This window comes from Lepisma saccharinum, unplaced genomic scaffold (genome assembly GCF_977018435.1).
Source record: "Lepisma saccharinum unplaced genomic scaffold, izLepSacc3.1 HAP1_SCAFFOLD_758, whole genome shotgun sequence".
Lineage (NCBI taxonomy): Eukaryota > Metazoa > Arthropoda > Insecta > Zygentoma > Lepismatidae > Lepisma > Lepisma saccharinum.
Genome location: NW_028143422.1, coordinates 3,627 through 27,416, shown reverse-complemented (window position 1 = coordinate 27,416; position 23,790 = coordinate 3,627). Strand labels below are relative to the sequence as shown.

At 38.8% G+C, this 23,790-nt stretch overlaps 1 protein-coding gene across 1 annotated transcript in view; it reads right to left on the bottom strand.

Moving 5' to 3' along the window:
* Window positions 1-20,851, bottom strand: part of LOC145983296 (uncharacterized) — a 49,459-nt gene extending 28,608 nt beyond the window's left edge. The window contains exon 1 of the mRNA XM_083116447.1: window positions 20,448-20,851. Within this exon, the coding sequence (XP_082972573.1) occupies window positions 20,448-20,776 (329 nt within the window). The 5' untranslated portion in view covers window positions 20,777-20,851. The remainder of the gene's footprint in view (window positions 1-20,447) is intronic.
* Window positions 20,852-23,790: the final 2,939 nt, after the last annotated feature.

The following is a 23,790-nucleotide window of genomic DNA, read 5'->3' as shown; positions in this document are numbered from 1 at the left end:
AATAGTTACTCGTGAATTTCTTATTTAGTAGTCTGTGCTCTATTTTACTTCACTGCATTTTCATGCATCAGATGTTTTATTTAGAAGAGAAGGAAGAGAGGCGGATGGCTATGACACCCACCGCAATGCCGCTTAGCGAATAATCCAGAGTAAAATCCACTTTATACCATACGATCATCAAATGGTGTGGTGTCTAAATAATGATCATCATACGAATTTTATGCCAAAACGCTAAATATTGATTGCCCCCCTCCCCGAACTTCAAAGTTCGTTCCCTCCTTACTATGGAAATTCTGTGGCAATCTAAAACTTAACATTGCTATCCAATGTATGCCCTCAAAACGTTGGAAGCCAACTCCAATTTAACCTGACTGGTAACCCGAGAACACTTGTTCGAATTGTGTACTTGTTTAACTATTTTAAAAAATATGTAGGGTACGTACATGTATTCCATTCAGACTTTTGTTATATTAGGATATTCCAGTTAACGATTTCCTTGCTTATTTTGTTCGAGGAGTCTTGAAGAAAATTGTCAACGGGGGAGGAAAGGGGGGGGGGGATTAATGGGAAACCAGAAAGCAGCAAGAGCGAAACACACGAATCAGAAAACATAAACAGAAGCCTGTTAGAATAACGAAAGAATAGGAAACAGAAAATATAGCTGGGAAAGTCTATTGTAAACGCAGAGTATGTACACTGAAACAGAAAGAGCTTTCAACAAACGCCGAATATGAGGATAAATTGGACTTAAAACATACAATGAACATCCATCTCAGAACTGAAAATCTGCGTTTTACACGTAGGTAATATATCAATTAGTTATGATTGTTGACTACAAAAGTTAAGAGTAAAGCTCAGTCTGTAAAATACTATATATGTAATGTAAATATATGAAACACTATTCTGAAACATATAATGCCTAAAATTATTTTCTAAAAAATATGTTTGGATGCCGCAGGAGCGACTATCACTGTGAAATGCTGTGTGATTTGTTGTTCACACAAAACGTTATTGTGCACCATTGAAATTATTTGCTCATACTGTAGTAATGATATGCCAGTGATATGCTATGCTGCGTCAGTCTGGGCGCATCTCACAGCGCAAAAACAAATCAGAGATAGTCTCAGATCTGTACAACGGAATGTCCTGTTAAGGATCCTCGGAGCGTTTAGTACAACATCCAAGACTTTGATAATAGCTGTTGTTGAAGTTCGACAAAGTGCCGCTTGTTACTGGTGGAAAAAGGGACTAAAAGAAGGAAGACCAGATACTTGCAACTCCTGTTCCTTTGGGAGGCTTAAGGTCTAAGGACTTATATTACTCAATAAATTTACTAGATACTATCATATATTCCAAGTTAGCATTTTATTATATTTTTCATTATAAATTTCCGTAAGATTTTCAAGCTGAAAATAAGCACCAACCAAATCCTTAACATATACAAGTCTATTTAGAAATTTTGGAAACACTGGTCAAACATATATATGATTTTGTTTGTTATATTTTATATTCATATTCTGTATATACTTTTCTTTTATTATATTTATTCCTCAAGTACAATAATCTTAGAAAACACAAACATATATACACACACCTTGGTTTTATTAATAGGCACCAAGGTCAGAAACTTCTCTCTACAAGTACTAGAATCCTCTTCCATATTCCAATCCTAAACGGAAGGAACACTTCCGCTCTTGTAACAGTTATTATAAGCAATCTACGCAAAAGTATACCAAGAGAGAGGGATGCGTAGTGTGAGTGGCGAGAGGAGGCTGGAGGACCTCGTCCCTCAGTGTCCCGATCCATTATTAATGAGTTGGATTAAGTCTTACAGAGGAACTGTGCCAGTGTCTCCGGTTGAAACAAATGAAAACGTTATTTGTCGTGAATTTTGCCAAACAACTGTTCTCTCCAAGGATTTTCAAATGTTCATGTGTTGCTCAGTTGACCTTCACTTTTTCATTAAAGGTCTTGTGCGAGTCGTATGTCGGAAATATGAAAAATGAAGAAGGGTAAAAAATAATGAATTTGATAATCTATATTCATCACCAGATGTTATTAGAATTATTAAATAAAGACGTTTTCGGTGGGCAGGTCATGAAGCACGAATGGGAGAAGAAAGAAAACTTACAGAATCCTGGTTGGGAAACCTAATTGTAGGAAACTTATAGAAAGGCCAAGACGAAGATGGAATGGCAATAAATAAGACGCTTATAAGGAAACTAGTAACAATGGAGAAACCTGAATTAATCTTACCCATTGTAGGAACGGATAAAAAGTTTAGGTTGCTGTGACAATAAACTTTCCACTTTAGAGTTTAAGTTCGAGTTTGTGTTTTAAGTGCACTCTATGCACAGTATGGCTAGTCGGGACTGGGCATGCAGTTTAAACTGTGGTCCGAACCATTATGTGCCTCAATCAGGTTCGAACCCGGGATCCCTCGATTACAAGGGGACGCTCGCACTTTCCGCTTTAGGAATGCCAGAGAGTTAGTTAATATTTTCTAATTACTTTCACTTTCAAAACTTAAAGTTCAACAAATCTCGACTTCTGTGGAATAAAAGTCAGTGATATTTGTGTCAAGAAGTGTAACTCATTTAGACGCACACGAGAGAGCGTAGAAATACGTCTAAAGTGCAAGCACCTAGCATGGGGTACATTCAAGAGGATTGCCATGTCAGTTTGTATCACAAAATGGTCGACAAATTAAGTTTCAACAGAACGCAACAGACGCGTTTCCGGCGTCTCAGCGGGCGATAACCTTTAAGATGGACTTCTGGCATGGAAATTCCGTGTGTTTTCCTGTAGTGGAAGCAGACAACAGAAGTTCTGTTGCTTTCTGTTGCCGCGTCTCAGTGGGTGTTTAACTTAAAGTTTCCATCGTCACTTGAGACAAATGCTGCGGAAATATTGCATTTATTCTTATTTGTTTACCACATTTTCCGTCACTCTCTTACTTTGTTGCCACGGTTAACCGCCTAGTACAAATTGTCAATTTAAGTTGAATGAATTGAGCAAGGAAGAAGCTAGCAAACTGCTACATGTGAAATTTGTTTGAATTGTGTTACATCTTAATTTAGCATCGACATTCAATTATTCCCAGAGTTGTTTAATGTAAAATTGTAGTTGAGACATCTTGGAAATAGGGTCTGTAAGTTGGGTATGTTATGAATCCTCATGATAATATTTAATTCGGCTTCCCCGATGGCTCAGTGGTAGGGTTGTTCCCTTGTAATCAAGAAGTCCCTGGTTCGATACCCGGTGGAGGCATACAGATCATAGTTATAAACTGTAGGTTTAATCCCGATTAGCCTTACTGTGCATACAACAGGTGTGTTTGTGCTTGCCATTAACTTCATTCCTACTTGATACTCCCTACCCTCACATCAGGTTAGCGTAAGGAAATCATTCCCCCTGACGTAATCAATCCCAAACACTCCTATCAAAATGAGAGCGCTTACATCATAGCTGGCACGTAAGCAGTTTACACGTTTCCCTGCACGACCTACGCGACCCTAAATCTGTTGACCTTGAGTTTATTTGTCGACATCAAGTGACCCAGCAACGAAAGATTTAGCGCGAACGCAGCTCACGGGTCGCCACTTTCATTCCGATGCAGTGGCGCGACCACAGGGGGTGGGGGGAGGGGCAGGGGAGGCATTGCCCTCTAACCTTGGACGGAAATGAGTTCTTGGGGGGACAGGGGGGAAAAAACATTGACGGCTAAGTGTACCTGCAATTACCGCCCACAACTTGAAATTTTATGCAAATAAAAATACTTTTCGCAAAATATTCTTGATCGCTCGCTCGCATTACCTGCTTTTCTTAGTCTTCAGTACCGTAGCTAGGGGGCGGAGGGAGTCTGCCCTGGACGCCGAACGACTTGAAGGAAAATAAGTTGTAAAATTGATTGATTGGGTTGTGGTTTTACGTCCATTTTACGAACAGAAATGCTAATCGGGACTGAACCTGCAGTTTAAAGTTGGATCCGAACCACTGTGCCATGTGCCTCCAGCGGATATCGAACCCGGGACCCCCTGATCACATGGCAACGATGTTATCATTATACCATCGATGTGCAGGGGCGGCGCCAAAAATTTTCGACCGGGTGGGCAGAAGCTGTATATTCATAAATTAGGGTGGGCAGTATAAATCTAAGACCTTATATGAGTTTTTCATGCACTCATGCTCGTCCCCCCCCCTCCAACATATTCAGGGTGTCCTAAAACAACTTCAACAACGGTTGGATGCTGATAGATAGATATATAAAAAAACAAGAAACTTTTCCTCATACTCATAACCTCGAAAGTGCTTAGTTTCTGATCTATGAGCGCTGAAAATCTAACCTGTATGTACAGTCACGGACACGTCTGGGTTATAACAATCCCATTAACTTTCAATGCAATCATTACAACCCAGAAGTGTCCATGACTGTACGTATACAACCCAACTTACCAAACGATCGCTCTGACGTAACTTCCAGGGACGCGTAACAAGATTGCCACTTGAATTGAAAACAACAAACTTAGGAGTCTTATCTGGCAAAATACAAAAGAATAATTATTCTTGCTATGTTGTAAGCATAGGTGCGCGCAGAATAATTTATTTGGGAGTCCCTTAACCCTTTCACCCCCAGGTACATCACGTATGATGTGTTGACAGGATGGTCGTGCAGACCAAGCACATCACGTATGATGTGTTCGTAGTGTATTGTTTTCTTTGTAAACGTGGGTATCTGGTTTGAGGCAGGAAAAAGGAAAATTCTTTCTGGGACGCTCTACCGTGAAGGTTCTCTTGTTGCCTTCCGTAGTAACCAGCAGGTGTGTGAAACAGTGGCGCCCCTTTTGACCATGTATGGAAAGAACCAACGAGTGTTTGTTGTGCCTATTTGTTGAGAGTTGACGAAGAAGGACGGTTGATTTCTTTCATTCCGAAAATGAATTCTTTTAGTGATTCAGACTATATTCCGGAGAATTCTGGAGCCTCTACAAAATCTGACGTATCTTCGGAATCCATTTCGGAAGAATGAGAAGACACACCATTATCATATAATGACTGGAAAGTTTTGCCAGATGAACCTGGTTCATGCTCTCCGGAACACTTTGATAAGTACCATAAAGACAAGAACAAGTAGAAAGTTTCCATTTGGACCTGCTGTACTACTATATACTTGTTTTATGTATTATATTTATTATGTTATCCATATAACAATGTAAAATTTACAAAATTTGTAGCTACAAGTGAATAAAGACACAATATGTAATGCAATGTATTTCTTTTATGTTATATATATATATATATATATATATATATATATTATTGCATATTTTTATTACATTATGTACTATTATATAACGCAGTATATAAATATAAAAATTAAATACTAAAAATCATATAATCGTTATCACTGAACATTTCACAAAGTTCAAAAAAACAACAAAGAATTAGGGAATGGACAAGAATAAGTAGGAAGTTTTCATCTGGATTTGCTGTACTACTCTGTACTTCGTTTATGTATACTAATATGTATTTGTTTATGTATTATATGTATTATGTTATGCATATCCATATAACAATGTAATATTTACAAAATGTGTAGCTGCGGGTGAATAACGACGCAATATATAACACAATATATATTATATAAAATATTTATTATGTATTGTTATTTCTTTATGTACTATTACATAACACAGTATATAAAAACAAAAGCATATTATGGTTATCACTGAACTTCCTACAAAGTTCAAAGAAATACAATATTATTTGGGATGCAGATTCAGGCAATATTTGTCATGGAATATTAAATGATTTCATTATTGAAGATTTTACATTAGAGTCTGGGATGTAGAGGGTTTTCACATTTCTCTGTCTGGGGGTGAAAGGGTTAAGAGAAGTTTCAGTTACCTACCTGGACATGGCTAGCCTATAGTCGTAACTTCATGTTATTTTCACAGAAACTATTAAGTATACATGACATTTTAACAATATAGAATGAGCATTTGTTATCACTTTAGCACAGGTTTTACTATCACCGTGTCGATATTTTAAGTAATGAAAGTAAACAATTGAAAATGATAAATACAAGGCTAAATCTCTACGGGTACTATCAGCTGAATCACTCTCACGAAGTACATCTGTAGGTTCAGTTTTACCATGTTTTCTAATGCACATTAGCCTACTTCATAAAATATATTGCTGTACCTGGTCACTCGATAGTTAATGTCATGTGTTACATATCATTTTAAACCGTAGCATTCAGATGTAAGCAAAAATCTGAAAATTGATACACTTGTCATTGAATGAGAAGTGAGAGAGCATTCATGAAAGTATTTGAACATGAAAGTTTTATTGGAAATATTATAAGGTTGCATTAACAGACAAGTCGGTTCTCGGGAAAAGAATATTTACGGTCCGATATGTGAAGGGGCTCTGCGATTTATCAAGAAAAAATAATTTATTTACTACGTGATTACTGTCTACTATAGTAAAGGAATATCACATTGTTTTGTGGAGAGGGAGAGACTCAGAGAGAGAGAGAGAGAGAGAGAGAGAGAGAGAGAGAGAGAGAGAGAGAGAGAGAGAGAGAGAGAGAGAGAGAGAGAGAGAGCTGGTCATCTCAAATGAAACGAAATTCCTTATTTTTTACCACTGATATTATTTTCATTATTTTAATGGTAGTTCAACATATTTTCTTTATTTTTTAGAAGACGTTTGGGGTAGCCAGGTACCTTTGGCACCTCCGTGTGCACACCTGCCTGTAAGAAGTATCTATAGCATTTACAAACTGGCCAAGACATAGAATTACCAACAGATATGGACTGAAATTCAAGACGCTTCATTCTAAAATGTCCCCATCGTGTTTCGAGTGTCGTGCAGTACCAATAATCGTGAATCGTGAGATACACTTACGACATGTTGATGAAATCGACGAACTGAGAAATGCAAACATAGTGTGTTCGCCACCTTGTTTTATTTCACACACAGACTGCAAACCCCTTACTAAAAATAATGAATGGTAAAATCTCTTGCAATGAAATGAAAAATATCGTTTAAATCGCAGATTAAAACTAATACATAATAACTGAAATCAATCCGATCTGTATAAGGGTGTCACTACTTGAAGTGTGCTTTCCGAGCGCCCAATACAGCTCAGCGTTTGACATAAGTATGAATAATGTCTTATTAGCAAAATTTTAAAAAAGCAAGAACCCGGGTATAAATCAAATTATTAGTTCATTCTGTATAATATTTACCTAAGCTAAAGAAGGACATTTTGGCAAAATATCACCGAAATGTAATAAACAAATAAATAAATAAATAAATAAAATTGTATGTATTACGTTATGAAGCACAAAGTTCTAAAATTGTGTCCCTATTCTATGTTAGTTAACCACAAGAAAAATCACATGATTACGTAACTGATAGGGAAAATGTATCTGTAAGAAGATTTTTTGCCTTCCTGATGGCATAGTGGTAAAGTCGTCGCCTTGTGATCAAGCGGTCTCGGGTTCAATAACCGGTGGAGGCAGATAGTGATTCGGACCCCACTTTAAACTGTAGGTTCAGTCCCGATTAGCCTATCTGTGCATAAAGTGGACTTACAACAACAACTCATTTAAGAAGATTCCTAATACAATAGCTAACTCATCAAGTCATTACTAATTCTGCAGCTATTTTTTAAACCTACGGAGCTGTTTTATCAAAATCTATTTTTGTGATTGCTTCTTATTAGTAGAATGAATATAAAATTATTATATCTATTTTGGATACGATATCGAAATTAGAAATTACAGGTATATAAAATCGTGATGATGAAAGGGGCGTATCAAATTACCTCTGTCTTAGTATTTCAATATAGACCTAACTAAACAACTTTGTGTGTTGCAGGAGGAAGCAATGCGAAGAAGAGGTTTTTATTTGTTTAACAGATCACCTTAATCATACCCAGGCCGGAAGCCCGGAGTTGAGAACATCAAGTCACTCCACTCCACCCTTTCTACACTCAGTTTCAGTTATAACTTTTTGGCCAAGTTATGGCAGACAGTTAATTATATTTCTATATTTTTGCCACATTTCAAGAATCTATTTCTTTTCATTATGTGGTACATTTTCAAAGCAATTTGATGCATCATCCCTGTGAAGGTCAGAAGCTGCAGCCCTCAGGCCCATAATCTTGTTCTAATCTTGATCATATTCTGCACAATTTTGCTCCTCTCATAAAGCCTCCTAAGCCTACTGGCTGCTTAAGCATACAAGTGGGCATTAGATCACATTTTTTGTTTCAAAAGATTTGGAAATTCCTTTCGCTTTCCAATGATAAAATTAAGGAAGTTGAAAGAAAAGCTTAAATTAATCCCATTCAACTTATTATTTACTCTGACTTTTGTAAACCTATTCACGAAATCAGTGTTTCGGCAAAGCTTTTTATTGAATGATAATATGTGAACTTGTCTGTAATATAGATAATATTCACAAGTAAAATATACATGAAGTGAACACCATAATAAACTTATTTATTAGACCTTTCGCATTCTCCCAAGAGTATATATTTATTGAATTTGATTGGGTTGGCACAGCAATTTTTGGGTAGGCAATTGTCCATCCGTGCCCACCCCTGTCGCCGTCCCTGTCGGGGAGGCACAATAGTTGTAAGAGAGAGAGAATGCATTGGCGTCTCGTGAAATTGTTTGAGCCCTATTAAACCAATATTGATTTCAGCCTGCAAAAAAATTGAATTCAATAATTTTCTTGTTTGCTTTGCTCGCAATATATCATTGTTCTCTGTAATGCATTGTAAATTACCAGACAGAGATATAAGACTTGTCTTAATTGATTTTGTTTTAAATGCATGAACAATTGTTTCGAGGAAAGGGAGCGTGCAGACAATTTATGTAATTTTTGCTGTTGGTTTATTGTGAGATGGATGAATTGGTTGCCTAATGGATTTAAATAATATAAGTTGTATATAATATGTATTAAATAAACTTTGAATATGCACACAATTTAGTGTCCACATCGCTCCATGTTGCATATATCGTCGGTGAAGGGGCGAAGTGGCTTAACTCGAAAAATTGCGTTTTTGATTTATGACTACCTCCTCTGTTACCTGTCAAAATTTCGTGGCTGAATTCCCACTGGTTCCGGAGATTTAAGCACCCTGCAATTGGTGTACCTTGAAATTTTCTGCATAAAGATATCTGCGAAGTTTCTTCAGTGGCTGCTAAGAAATGAAGGCACGTACTGGCGTAAGCTTATATCGGGAAACAAGATATACGATTTACGAAATATTATATAAATTTATATAAATTTAAACAAAGGTGAATCATACGTTAGTCCATGCACAAAAAAGTTAGTTCCAGGGAGAAATCTGAAAGAAAAGTGTGATGGAAAATGTGAAAAGTTTGGTAAAGAATGCTTTAAAATCACAGATGCGGAAAGACATGAATTTTTTAAGGACTTTTATGCAAGTGACGACCTTCAGCTTCAAAGAGAATTCGTCAACACATATGTAAAGGTTCCAGAAGGTAAACACAAAACTACGCAAAATGAAGAATCTCGAAGAATAAAAACAAATCATTACTTTTTACCATAGAAGGAAAGAGAAGTAGTACCAGTGTGTAAAACCATGTTTCTAAACCCTTTTTTAATATCAGAGAAAACAATGCGAACTGCTCTAGCCAAAAGAAGATGTCATTGAGGAAGAGAGAAGAGGAGGAAAACTTCAGAGCCTACTGGAAAGGGACAAAATAATAGAGAATATGATGTAAAACTCATAAAGAGATTCCCAAGAGTCGATTGATTGATTGATTTAGTTTATTTTACTTCGCGTTTTGTGCCTCTTGGCTAATTTGCGAAGATGGGGATGAGTGATGAAATTGATGAATGGACATTCACAAACAACCAAGCCCGAGCGGAATTCGAACCCGGTACCCTTGGCGTCGCAGCGCGATGTGCAAACCACTTTTTTTTATTATTGTTTTTTAAAGGAAAGCCCCTATGCGGAAGCTTACTCCATCACACTTCATATTATTTCATTCATATTTCAATTTCAGGACTTTTCAGGACAGACAATCACAAACATTCATGTCCGAGCCAGGATTCGAACCCGGGACCCCCGGCGTCGTAGCGCGATGTGCTAACCACTCCGCCACGGGGGCCGACCACTCGACCACAGGGTCCGGCCCCAAGAGTAGAATCTCACTACTGCAGGAAAGATACAAAAAGACAATATCTTCATTCGGATAGATATCTTGAGGTGGCTATGACAGCAGTCTTTTTTCTTCAACGCCAAATAACTCACGGAACTGACACATTGATAGCAGTTATGCCTGTATGCTCAGGGAAATTCCTTTAAAAACTCACGTAGTTTTGTCCTTGTAGGAGTTGTAGTCTTGGTCGGTCAACCCTGAATGACTCTTGCAAATGTACTGTTTGAGAAAATATCAAACTAATTCCGTCTGTATTTTTACGTCGCTTTTCTGCTAATTTAGCTAATCGCGACGACAAGGATAAAATTGTGAAATAGATGGAAAGACAAAAACACATTATGCCTTGACAAAGATTCGAATCCAGGAATTCTGGCGCTACACTTACTTCTCTGCCACAGAAGACCACCTAACTATTTACATTTTTCAAATTATTTAGAGAATATTTTCGTTCACTATAAATTAAAGGAAAGACCAAAAATCATCAGATGAAATAGGTCTACAAGTTAGATAAAACAAAATTAATTCTTACTGGAAGAAAGCAATGTTTCGGTTCTTTTCCTAATGCCTCAGACCTCCCCGATGGCGCAGTGGTAGCGTCGTCGCCTTGTATTCAAGGGGTGCTGGGTTCGATACCCGGTGGAGGCACATAGTAGTTCGGATCCTACTTTAAACTGTAGGTCCAGTCCCGATTGGCCTTACTGTGCATAAAGTGGACTTAAAAAACTGTTTTTTTTTACTTTATGGGTGTGAGTGATCGGAGTTTATGGGTCCAGGACGGGATCGATACGGTTTATAAAACTATCCCGATCTTCAGGACAGAAAATTTCACGCATTTCCCGACTAGTTCAGAAACGTTTATGGATGGGTAATGTTCAGAATTTCCTAACACTCCTCAAATTATTGAGTTCCATGCACATTTTGTCCCCAAAGAAATTATTTTCGGTATTTTGATGCCATTTCTAGAAGATTTCCCTTCCCATAATTAAGTATATCCAGAATTCTTATTTCGCGATCATTTTAAATTCCTGACCTATCGGAAATCCAGAAAGTAAGGAAATCATTTCCCGAAGTTTCCCGGGACAGGACTTCTGGATCCCGCAAACTGAAGTCTGCTTTCCGTTGCGACTGGTAGTATGTCAGAGGTCCCAGGTTCGAATCCTAGTCATTGTGTTTGTTCAATCACAATGTTCCTGACGTGAAATAACCAGAATACGTAAACTTTAATAAACAAATATCGTATCCGATGCAGAGGCGGGCTGATTAACATCTGTGCATAAATTGGACTTGAAGCTAGGGATGTACAATATCGGAATTTTGATATCGAGATATATCAAGAAAATATCGTCGCAGACGATACGATATTATTTCCGTATCGTGATATGGGTGATATATCGTCTCGCTCTCTACAATATATATCGCAAAAATATCGTGACGATATATCGTCTAGTTAATATCGCCTGGACGATAGTTCCTCAATATCGCGATATATCGCCGATCAGTACTTGAATCAGTTGAAATGTCGGTTCTGCCAACCGAAGGCTTCGTGTTTTGATGACGTTGCTTTGGTCTCAATATGTGTTCCTTGCACCCCTAGGACGCGTGGTTTTACCACAGAGAGCAATGTAATAAAAACGGACTCTTTTGAACGTTCGTACCGCCGAAAGGACCCACCGAAGAGAAAAATGACACTTGCATTAAAATTAAAAAAATCATTATGACCTGCCTGCTTTACCCACTGGATCATTCACTGTGCCTGCACTCCCTTCTTCTTCCTCCATGATATGTGGCGCCGTTCTTTCCCTTCAACATGTTTACAGTTAATCGGATATCATGAGTAAGCAGTTGCAGTGGAAGGAATCTTCCAAAGCGATAAAAAACAAAACATATTTGTTTCCCTGCCATAATGACTTCACAGTTGCCTTCTCCTTAGATATAACACTGACATAGTGTTGATTGAGTTGGTGTTTTAAGTCCACTTTATGCAAAGTAAAGCAAATTTGGACTGGACCTACAGTTTAAAGTAGGATCCGAACTACTATGTGCCTCCACCGGGTATCGAACCCAGCACCCCTTGAATACAAGGCGACGACGCTACCACTGCGCCATCGGGGAGGCCTGAGTCATAAGGAAAAGAAACGAAACATTGCTTTCTTCCAGTAAGCATTAATTTAGTTTTATCTAACTTGTAGCTTCCTTGACTGAAATATTGATTTTACCCATGTGTTATGTCGCCCCTCCTTCCTTCGAAAATTTTTAAGCCCCCCTGTACTTTTTGAGGACATCATACACTTCCTCAACATAAGATAACAACATTGTGAGGGCGCTAATCACTTGTGCACCAGAAGTAAAAAGCCTTGTGAGGACATCATACACTTATTCAACAGAATATAGTAACCTTGTGGGTACACTACTCACTTGTGCACCAGAAGTAATAAGCCTTGTGAGGACATCATACACTTCATCAACAGAATATAGTAGCCTTGTGGGGACACTACTCACTTTGCATCAGAAGTAATAAACCTTGTGGGGACATCATACACTTCTTCAACAGAATATGGTAACATTGTGGGGACACTACTCACTTTGCATCAGAAGTAATAAACCTTGTGGGGACATCATACACATCTTCCTCAGAAGATAGTAACCTTGTGGGGACACTACTCACTTTGCATCAGAAGTAATAAGCCTTGTGAGGACATCATACACTTCTTCAACAGAAGATAGCAACCTTGTGGGGACACTACTCACTTTGCATCAGAAGTAATAAGCCTTGTGAGGACATCATACACTTCTTCAACAGAATATAGTAACCTTGTGGGGACACTACTCACTTTGCATCAGAAGTAATAAGCCTTGTGAGGACATCATACACTTCTTCAACAGAATATGGTAATCTTGTGGGGACACTACTCACTTTGCATCAGAAGTAATAAACCTTGTGAGGACATCATACATTTCTTCAACAGAAGATAGTAACGTTGTGGGGACGCTACTCGCTTTGTATCGGAAGTAATAAGCCTTGTGAGGACATCATACACTTCTTCAACAGAGGATAACAACCTTGTGGGGACACTACCCACTTTGCATCAGAAGTAATAAACCTTGTGAGAACATCAAACACTTCTTCAACAGAAGATATCATCCTTGTGGGGACACTACTCGCTTTGGATCGGCAGTAATATACCTTGTGAGCACATAATACACTTCAACAACAAAAGGTAAGCTTGTGAAGCGAAAAGTTTCTTAAACGTATATCGAATTTCTATCGCGAATTGAAGCCATGAGCACATAAAGTAAATTGATTGAATTTGTGAGATGTAAATAATGCATAAAAGAATAATATATTATCATAAATTAGAAATGTACATAAATCAATAATAATAATAACAGTTACTGTTAGTATTTTCATGGCGTGTAAAGTTACATTTTGGCTTCCTTGAAAAATATATTGACTTTGTCCATGATACACCCCTCCCGCTTCCGCTTGGAACATTTCTACCCTTGAGCGCACTATATATTTCTTCAATGGAAGATAACAACGTTGTAGGGATACTACTAGATTTTCCATCAGAAGTTATATTCCTTGTAAAAGCACTTTTTAAATTATTAACTAATTTAATTTATTAACACCGTTGAGCCTTGTTTCATGCCTTGGTCAGCATTGTAATGTTTAATTAAATTTAGATAAAAATTAACATTTAACTTAAAGCAAAGCATGATTCGAAATGTATATAAATTAAACACAAATAGTTTGTGAGAACAATGAAAGATACTTTGCATATATCACATTTTGCATCGTATCTTTCTGGCTTTTTGGTTAATCGTGACGATTAGATAAAATTGATGAAGGGACACTGGAAGAAAATAATCGAACTCGGAACTTTATTGAATCAATTTCAAGTCCTATATCCCTCTGCAAGATTTCCACATCATATCAGATGGTGGTGGTATTATTATTATTAGTATTATTATTATTTTTATTATTATTATCATCATTATTATTTGTAATACGCGTGCTATGTAGCTTTTTACTTTTTGTCTTGATGTTAAAACACAGAAGTTTGCATTTCTTCCCAAAATAGCACAACACTCGTTAGTATACTTATTTTGCTAACTTTATTTGTCAGTCATTTAATTACATTCACCGTCAGATGTCTCCTATTTTATGTAACATCTGTTTCTCTTTTCCAGTGATTTATTCTCTCCAGGACAAGTATTTACGATTTTTTTTATGAAAAATATCATAAACGACAAAAACTGCAAAAATCGACAGAGACTAAAAGTATTTCCTCTCTTTTATTCTCAAGTACCAACAGGGTAGCATTTTCAAACTTATTTACACATCGGTCCCCACAGCGTCTGTACAGAATCAATCGTGTGTATGGAGTGTATGTGCAAATTTTCATGAATCTAATGGACCTTGTGGGGACCCGAGGCCACCTGATTTCACAGGCCTTGTGGGTACTGGTGTCCCCACAAGGATAGGAAACGTTTTTCTTGTATAATTTGCTCACAATGTAGGTTACTTTTAATTTTCGGGAGTTTATAGTTTTACTGTGTTATTTGTCACATAATTTCAACAAACACATCAGACTACGACTGTGATTTCCCCCGGTCCCCACAGTGTATGTGCACTAACAGAGTCCCCACAAGGTAGCATATGCACGTATGTGTGTGTGTGTGTGTGTGAAGTTTGTCTCATTTGTTCACTAAAAATATTCGCAATATAACAGAGGAACAAAAAAGGCAAGCAAAGCAGGTTCCATGAACTCTAACTCGGAATGATAAACATTTCTATCAAAGATTCTTTCTTTTTCACATGGATATTTTGTGCCTTATGTTAATAGGAGTGGGTGAAATATCCAAATAATATTGCTTTGAAAGCTTACAGGCTATACTGCATAACATGATGGAAAACTTTCACATTAAGTGGGAGTGCAACACATGCTTTACCTATTCTCGATCACTTGCTTCATTCTATTTCAATCAACATCTCCTTTCCTAACATTTTCAGAGTTATAAAGCATATACTTAGAAATTATACATGGTGTTTCCGGGCTGATGATACAAACTTTCAGGAATGATGGAGAAGGGCACATGTATCAATTTGAGATTAGGAATCCTGGTCCAGAAACGACTTAGTCGAAAGTTATAAGCGAAAATCGGTGTATGAAGATGTAATACTTTTATTACCTGCAAAAGTTTCACAAGCTGCTACATTCCCAACAGTTGTTCAAAGTGGCATCTCCAGCTTCACTGCAGGCATGACATCCTCCCAAAAAGTTGTGGCGTACCTGTTGGAACAACCCCAGGGTCGTTCAAACAATGTCACAGGCAGCGAAAATTCTTGCCAGGAGATCCTCTTCAGTCTACTACAGATGTACACAATCATGAGGGGTGGGAACAGGAAACTCCACTACTGCACTGCAGATGGTGTGATGTGTACATCTCAGACATGGTCAGTCCCGATGTGAAGGTCAGTTGACTGCATTCTGTGCTTACAAGTTGAAGTGTAACAGTCGATCAGCCGTAGTGAAATGGAATACACAGTAGCGGACTTTGCAGACACGATTTTCGTGTACGGACAAGCAAATGGAAACAGTAGGGATGCCGAGAGGTTGTATCGGGCCAAGTACCCACATAGGAGACATTCGACCCACACCATGTTTCCAAGATTGTTCCACCGGTTAAAGGAAACAGGGCATGTGGAACCACAATACCAGGACCGAGGAGGACAACAATACGTATGGACACCCGAATTGGAAGAAGCAGTGCTTGCACATTTTGGATGAGGAGGCTTCAATCAGCACTCGATCAGTTGCACGTGAAATAGGTGTCATGCAAAGTACTGTGTGGAAAATAATACGGGAACAGCAGCTACACCCCTTCCATCGTCAGAAAGTGCATGGTTTGACTCCTGCTGACTTCGGACCTCACGTCAAGTTCAGCCAATGGTTACTGCAATGCTGTATGGTCGATCCTAACTTTCCTGCATATGTTCTTTTCTCGGATGAAGCCTGTTTCACCAGAGACGGAGTACTGAATACTCGCAACAGTCATGTATGGGCCAGTGAGAATCCCCAAGCTACAGTTGTGGCAAGCCACCAATACAGATTTGCAGTGAACCTGTGGGCGGACATAGTCAATGATTATCTAATAGGCTCGTATCTTCTTCCTACTTGCTTAACTACGAGGGTTGTTCAAAGAAAAAGTTTCCCTTTTCTTTTTCTTTGGAGAAAGTAAGAGCGCAATAAATGAAATGAAACTAGCAATGTGTTCTTTCATCTTTCCTCTACATTTACACACAATGCAATGTTCGTGTGGGCTACAGCGCATGCGCGGCACGTGATTAGCGTGAGTAATGCAGTGAGAAACGTGACCTGGCCATAAGGAGTAGCGAGTCATGGCGGAACAACGTGTTTTGGCGGTGTGGAGTATTGCTCACAGAGATTTTGAAGAAAGGGGAAATAGTCAATGCTCCACATTATTGCCAAACACTGGAGAAAGTGAAAAAAGCAATTAGCCGCAAACGTCCTGGACTCCTTTCTACTGGTGTCATTCTTTTGGATGACAATGCTCGTCCCCATTCGGCAGCACTGACACAGGATAAACTTCGAGAAATGAAATGGGAAAGTCTTGACCCAGAGTGACTTGTTTCCTGCACTGAAGTCCCAGCAGTGAGGTCAACATTTTCACACTGATTTGGAGATTCAGACTACCGTGAAAAGTGTTCGTTCCTGGATTCCGAAATATTTGCAGATGGCTGTCAAGAACTTGTGCAACGATGGGACAAATGCTTGTGCTGCCTTGGAAATTATGTTGAAAAGTGAGAAAAGATCATGCTACTTGGTGCAACTTGATTTTTGTCTGTAACTTAAGAAATCATATTTTTGCAACATAGGGAAACTTTTTCCTTGAACGACCCTTGTAACTTTGCCTGCAGCAAAGCTGGGGGATGCCACTTTGAACAACTGTTGTGAATGTAGCAGCTTGTGAAACTTGTGCAGGTAATAAAAGTATTACAGCTTCATACACCGATTTTCACTTATACTTTCGACTAAGTCGTTTCCGGATCAGGGTTCCTTATCTCAAATTGATACATGTGCCCTTCTCCATCATCCCTGAAAGTTTCTATCATCAGCCTGGAAACACCCTGTAGGCAGACATATATAAGCCACAAATGCAAACCAATATTATATTTTCTGCAGTTTATGTGAACAAGTTCTACATCACCCACAAGGAAGTTATGCTTAATAATGAGGAAATACAAAAAAATGTGGTGCAACAGAGAGCTGCTTAACACACACGCTTATCTTGGAAGTTTAGTAAAGAAGGACTGGAGATGGTGTAACTGGTCCTAAATTACATCAAAGGAAAGAAGGATGGACGATCGCGTTTGCCCATATGCTAATTGGTTCACAAGAGAAAGAAAATTGGGGCCGTAACACTTAGCACTCTTTAGTAATTACAAGACTAGTGATGATACCAGAGGGGGCATGAGGAGGAAAAATGGCTCCCTCCCCCAACAATTGTTTTGACAAGAATACTTTCCATCAGTGATTAAAACGGAACCCATAGAAAAGAAGAATCACTTTAGCTTGTTGCATTTTCACCTTCATTCTGATAAACAAATAGTATGGTATAAGACATAAGCAAGTTACTAAAGATATATCTGCGAAACTTACTTGTAAATGTTCTATTAATTTCGGTGGCCTCCCCAGTGTAAGTGCAACTCACTTTACATTGGCAGATCCATCATATCTGACAACGAGCATATACAACACAACAGCACCTAATGGATGCAAAAAAATCCCAACTCACTACCGGACTACCAAGGCACCTCAAGTTCAATAAACACAGGATCCAAAAAGTTTCTGTTAGGCATAAATCGCACATGATAATCGACACTAAAATCAGAGACGCATGCAATTATGCACTTTCCACACAAGCTGAACTTCGACAGCGGTCAGGCTCATCATGTTTGGCTCCCACTATTACAACAACACAAACCCATCACTTGCAATAGACGAAATGGCTACACCAGCGCACCTAGCGGTAGTCGAGGAAACAACAGGAACTGGAAGTCAACCTAACAGTAAAGCATCGAGTTCCCAAGTGGATGGTGACAGAGGCCACCGAAATTAATAGAACATTTACAAGTAAGTTTCATGGATATACCTTTAGTAACTCGCTTACGTCTTATATTGGGAGTTTAGTTAAGAAGGACTGGAGATGGTGTAACTGGTCCTAAATTACATCAAAGGAAAGAATGGGGGACGATTGTTTTTTGCCCATATGCTAATTGGTTTACACAAGAAAGAGAATCGGGGCCATAACACTTAGCACTTTTCAGTAATTACAAGAATAGTCATGAAACCAGAGGGGGCATGAGGAGGAAAAATGTCTCCCTCCCCCAACAATTGTTTTGACAAGAATACTTTCCATCAGTGATTAAAACGGAACCCATAGAAAAGAAGAATCACTTTAGCTTGTGCGTTTTCACCTTCATTCTGATAAACAAATAGTATGGTATTTGTGTAAAAAACTTGAGATTAAAAGTAATTGACAGTGAAATATAGACTTGATTCAATCTTATTTCCTGAGGAATCTAAACTAATTCCAATTAAAAAAAAAAAAGTTCGTTTCTTGCCTAATATCAGATAAGAGAGGCTAGCAAACCCTTCTTAATGTTTTCCATTGCCAATGCAGCAGGCAAGAAGAAAGAAAAAAATTCACAAACGAGTACCCTCCTCCTTCGATCCAGTCAACTAGGAAGGATTCCATAAATGCGTGGGTAAAGAAGCAAATGGTGATCAAGGCCTGTTGTCAATTTTCCACTCACGTTCTTGGGGAACAAAGACACCTCAGTCACACACTTACATTTTGTCCAAGCTCTAGGGAAAGCAACATTTAGTGAGAATTGGTTTGGCAACAGTGCGCTTGTTTTCCAATCATGAGGCATAAGGATCACCCGATTTCATCTGCAAAAAATGTCTTCTTCCATTCCTGTCCATCAAGGGAGGTGTGATGACAAAACAACCTCACCCCCCCCCCCTTCTTTGCTCCCTCCTCTCACAGGTCTGACAGAAACAGCTGTGAAAGGAAGGAAAGGAGAGAGAGCAGTTCCCTGGCCAAAAGAACATCCTTCTTGCAAATTTTATGACATGACACAGCTTGGAAAACATATAAAGCAGAAAACGGGAGTTTGGGCAAACGTAAGATCAAGGTGAATGCCCTATTATTTAACACAGCTTTAGCTGGGGTCTGGATGGCTCAACGAATTGAGCAGAAACATAAAATCGGGGTTCCATACTTTGTCCCACACTGTGCCTATGCAGTCTAAGGTGCAAGCTTTGGGCTCTGACTACAGATCACATACAGGTTCGAGTCTTCTTGGTAGAAATCTTAACTTTTCTCCTAAGATTTCAGCCTGTGTATGGGACCTGTGGCCACCAACAATCGTGAGGAAATTGGGGAGTTAGAAATGAGTAGCGTAACCTGGCCATAGAAAGCCTACAACAAAGACGGATTCATCATGCTGACCACACATCACCCCATAACTGTTTAAATGATCTGCCACCTCTGATGGGACGCTGCGCTGCCAGGGGTCCCGGGTTTGAATCCTGGCTTGGGCATGGACGTTTGTGATGTCTATTCATCAATATCATCATATCATCACTCATCCCCATCTTCGCAAATTAGCTACACGTGGCACAAGAAGCGAATTAAAATAAATCAAATCAAAACCTCTTATAGGAGTGAGGCCGATACCCAGTTGATAGGCCCTGGCCTGAAAAGGTGGTTGTGCCACAAGTTATTGTTAATATTATTCACTTTAATAAAATGAATGCACCCTTATATATATATTGAGATTGTTCAGGACAAAATACATCACTGATTACTGGTACACACATGAAGTGCAATCATAAAAATAATTGAAATTCATTTTCAATAACTTAATATTAACACTGAGTACAGTTTATCATCACTGTAGTTATTTAATTTTAATATCATAGGCCTTGAAAGTTGTACATCTTTAGTCTCTCTCTCTCTCTCTCTCTCTCTCTCTCTCTCTCTCTCTCTCTCTCTCACACACACACATGCACGCATGCACACACACACAGAGATATATTTTAGTTTTCATGCTGCTTTTATAGCAATTGTGCAAGTCTAGTGTAATTTAACCTTTATTATTATGCTACTTTCTAACTTGTGTGTCTTATATCAAAGACATACCTTGTACATGGAGCTTCAAAATCATCTTCTGTTCTCAAATCTGAAAGTTGCATAGTTTCATCTGTGATGAAAATTTCTTCACTCTTCATAAAAAGAGCCTTCTCTTCACATTCTCTTTTAGGTTTTTCCTCCACTACATCTGACTCAGATTTAATAGTGTGTTCTAAGGTAGTTTCAGAAGTGAGTTCGTGTTTCGTGTTGCAATTCATTGTATATTCCAGTACACTTTTTCCTCTATCATGTGCTAAGTACAAATTGTCTTCCGAAGTATTTTTCACATCCAAATCAAATTCCTTTGACCAATTGCTGAATGACGCTGTAGGCTTCATACTTTCCCCTTCTGCACTTGTTGCTGAAATTTCTTCAGTTATATTTGACAGTTTGCAGATTGCTTTAACATTTTTATTTTCTGACAGAACAAAATGTTTCCTAGATGCCTCATCTTCAGATTTGATAATAAAATCTGGTAATTCGATACTAAAAATAGAAAGACATATATTTATAGATGAGCAAGAAAACATGTTATGAAAATGTTTAGGTGCTTATAAAAACAATATAATGAAACAAATTTTACTGGTATAAAAAACAACCCTTGTATGTTCTTGTCTGTTGTACACTTTGCAGTAAAATTGGGTAGAAACGGTAGCCGTGGTAAGAATTCTTACTTGTTATGTGACTTGTTGATTCTTCTGTGGACAATGGACAATGTATAATGCCACACATTTTTACATTTAAATAACAGTTGCAGACATTCATATCGGTTACTTCCTAAAGCATACTAAAATCGTGAAATGGATAACATCTTCCAGCTTTCAAAAGATATTATATTGATTAATTGACAATTTGTTTTGCATTCAATGTGCCCCACGCATTTGAAAAAAAACTCCTGGTGGTCCATTTACACATACAGTGGAACCTCAATTTTACATTTTTTAGTAGACCAAGCTGAAAAACTTAAAATGCTGGAAAATGTAATACACGGAAAATTTTATTATATGTTGCTATGTTGTGACCATCAAGATTGAATGTACGAGGGAGAATCAAATGAAAACCGCAAAAGTGCCATTAAAAATCTATTTTTCTTTCTAGGCATTTCGAAATTTGCAAACACAGTCCTTGACGTCTTTCCGAGCTGGTAGTACGAAGCAGTACTGGTAGATAGGGTTGGATGTGAGTAACAGCTGATTCAAGATGGCGGCACCACTACGCAGTTGCACCAAGCAGGAACAGTGTGAAGTTATTCGAATTTTATGGAGTGAAGGTGTGAAACCGGTTGATATTCATCGGAGAATGCAGACAAAGTATGGGGACGACTGTCTGTCACAGCTGTAAGTCTATGATTGGTGCAAGAAATTCGCAGAAGGTACGACTTTATTGACTGATGCTACCCGTCCGGGTCAGGCTCAGCGAGTTGTGACAGAGGAGTCCATAGCCGCAGCAGATAGTCTTATTCAGGAAAACCGGCATGTCACCCTGGCTGAAATGGCTTCCTTGCTGAATATGAGCTTCGGTTCAGTACAACACATAGTGCATGACGAAACTCTGCTACAGAAAAGTATCCACCAGGTGGGTTCCTCGACAGCTGACGCAGGAATGGAAAGTCCGTCGGGTTGATGCATGTCAAGAGCTGCTGAGGTGTTACGAAGAGGAGGGTGAGAATTTTCTAGCTCACACTGTCACCGGGGATGAAAGTTGGGTGCACCATTTTCAACCGGAGACAAAACGTGCAAGCAAAGAATGGTGACATTCGTCTTCACCGAAACCAAAGAAGTTTCGCAGCCCGCCCTCTGCAGGGAAAATCATGTTGACTTTATTCTGGGATAAGAAAGGTCCTATTCTGGAACACTACATGCCCCCACGTACGACAGTGACTAGTGCCACCTACACCAACCTTCTCAAGAACCATGTGAGGTCAGCGATACGCACAAAGCGAAGGGGATTGCTGAGTGCAGGTGTTTTGCTTCAACATGAAAATGCCTGTCCTCATTCTGCTCGTGCAACCATGAAAACCATCGATGACCTACACTTCAAGTGCCTACCACATCCGCCATACTCACCAGATTTGGCACCATCTGATTTCCACATCTTTGGTCCATTAAAGGAGCATCTTGGAGGGCAGAGGTTCAAGTCTGATGAAGACGTCCAATCGGCTGTGCACGAGTGGCTACACAGTCCACCGAAATAATTTTTCTCACGTGGTATCAAAGCACTACCTATCAGATGGCATAAGTGCATTGAACTGGGAGGGGACTATATAGAAAAATAATGTACAATCAAACATAGCCCTGCATTAAAATAGTGGGAAAAAATTAATTGCAGTTTTCATTTGATTCTCCCTCGTATAATGTGCGAAATTGTAAAATTTGAGGATGTAAAATCAGGGTTGCACTGTATATCGTTGTAACAAAATTTCCACTAACCACAGCAGGGACGTCGGAACCAGGGGGGAAATCATGCCCCCACCACTCATCACCGAGGGGGGGGGCAATATGGTATTTTTGCCCCCCGTCATGCCATAAAAAATGTACTATTTTTTTCTGCTCATTCTTTGTTTTAACTAAAATTTGAGAAAATATTTTTACAGTCGTCAAATGAACATGGGCTGAAGTTTCCGCTAACAGCAAGAACAAGAAAAGAAGTACTTGACTGACAGATCACTAAGCAGATTTGGCATGGCAGTTTCGTCTTTTCAAAGCAAATGCAAACGTGAATTGTCCCTCCTAGGAATTCCCTCTTCCTGTTTCCAGTTCCAGCAGGTTTTCTACAGACACACTCGCTCCTCACAATGCTCCAGGGAGTGGGGGGGGAGGTCGGTGACTCAGGTAGAAACGGTCTGCAGTTCTGAAATAGATCCAAGCCGACATATTTATGCGAAACAGGTGTTGTGGAGGAACCAAATATCCTATGAAGAATTCCTGGCCTCCTTCCTGCTCTTGCATGTCCACAACCCCGTTGTCCGGAAAGCTTTGCCCAGATGGGCATTTCAGAAGATTATTAAGTTTTCCCTAGCTTTGTCTTGAACTTTTCAGTTGAAGTTTGGTGTTGGTCAGGGTCAGTAGTCAGTTATCGGTTGCATCCGAAACTTGTGAATAACAATGAGTCCATCGACCACCACGTCATATCATTAACATAAACATATCAAATGTGTTTCTGAAAATGTGGATGCAGGGGAAGGTGAGCAGTAGAATAAAATTATTTTAGATCATTTACATAAAATGAAGCTATTGTGGAATAGTAAAGCCGTCAAAATTAAAAGCTTAACAACAAGGTGTTCGTTCTATTTCCAATTAAGCACATACATGATTCCTTCACGGAAAAATCTGTTACATGTTCAATGGTAATT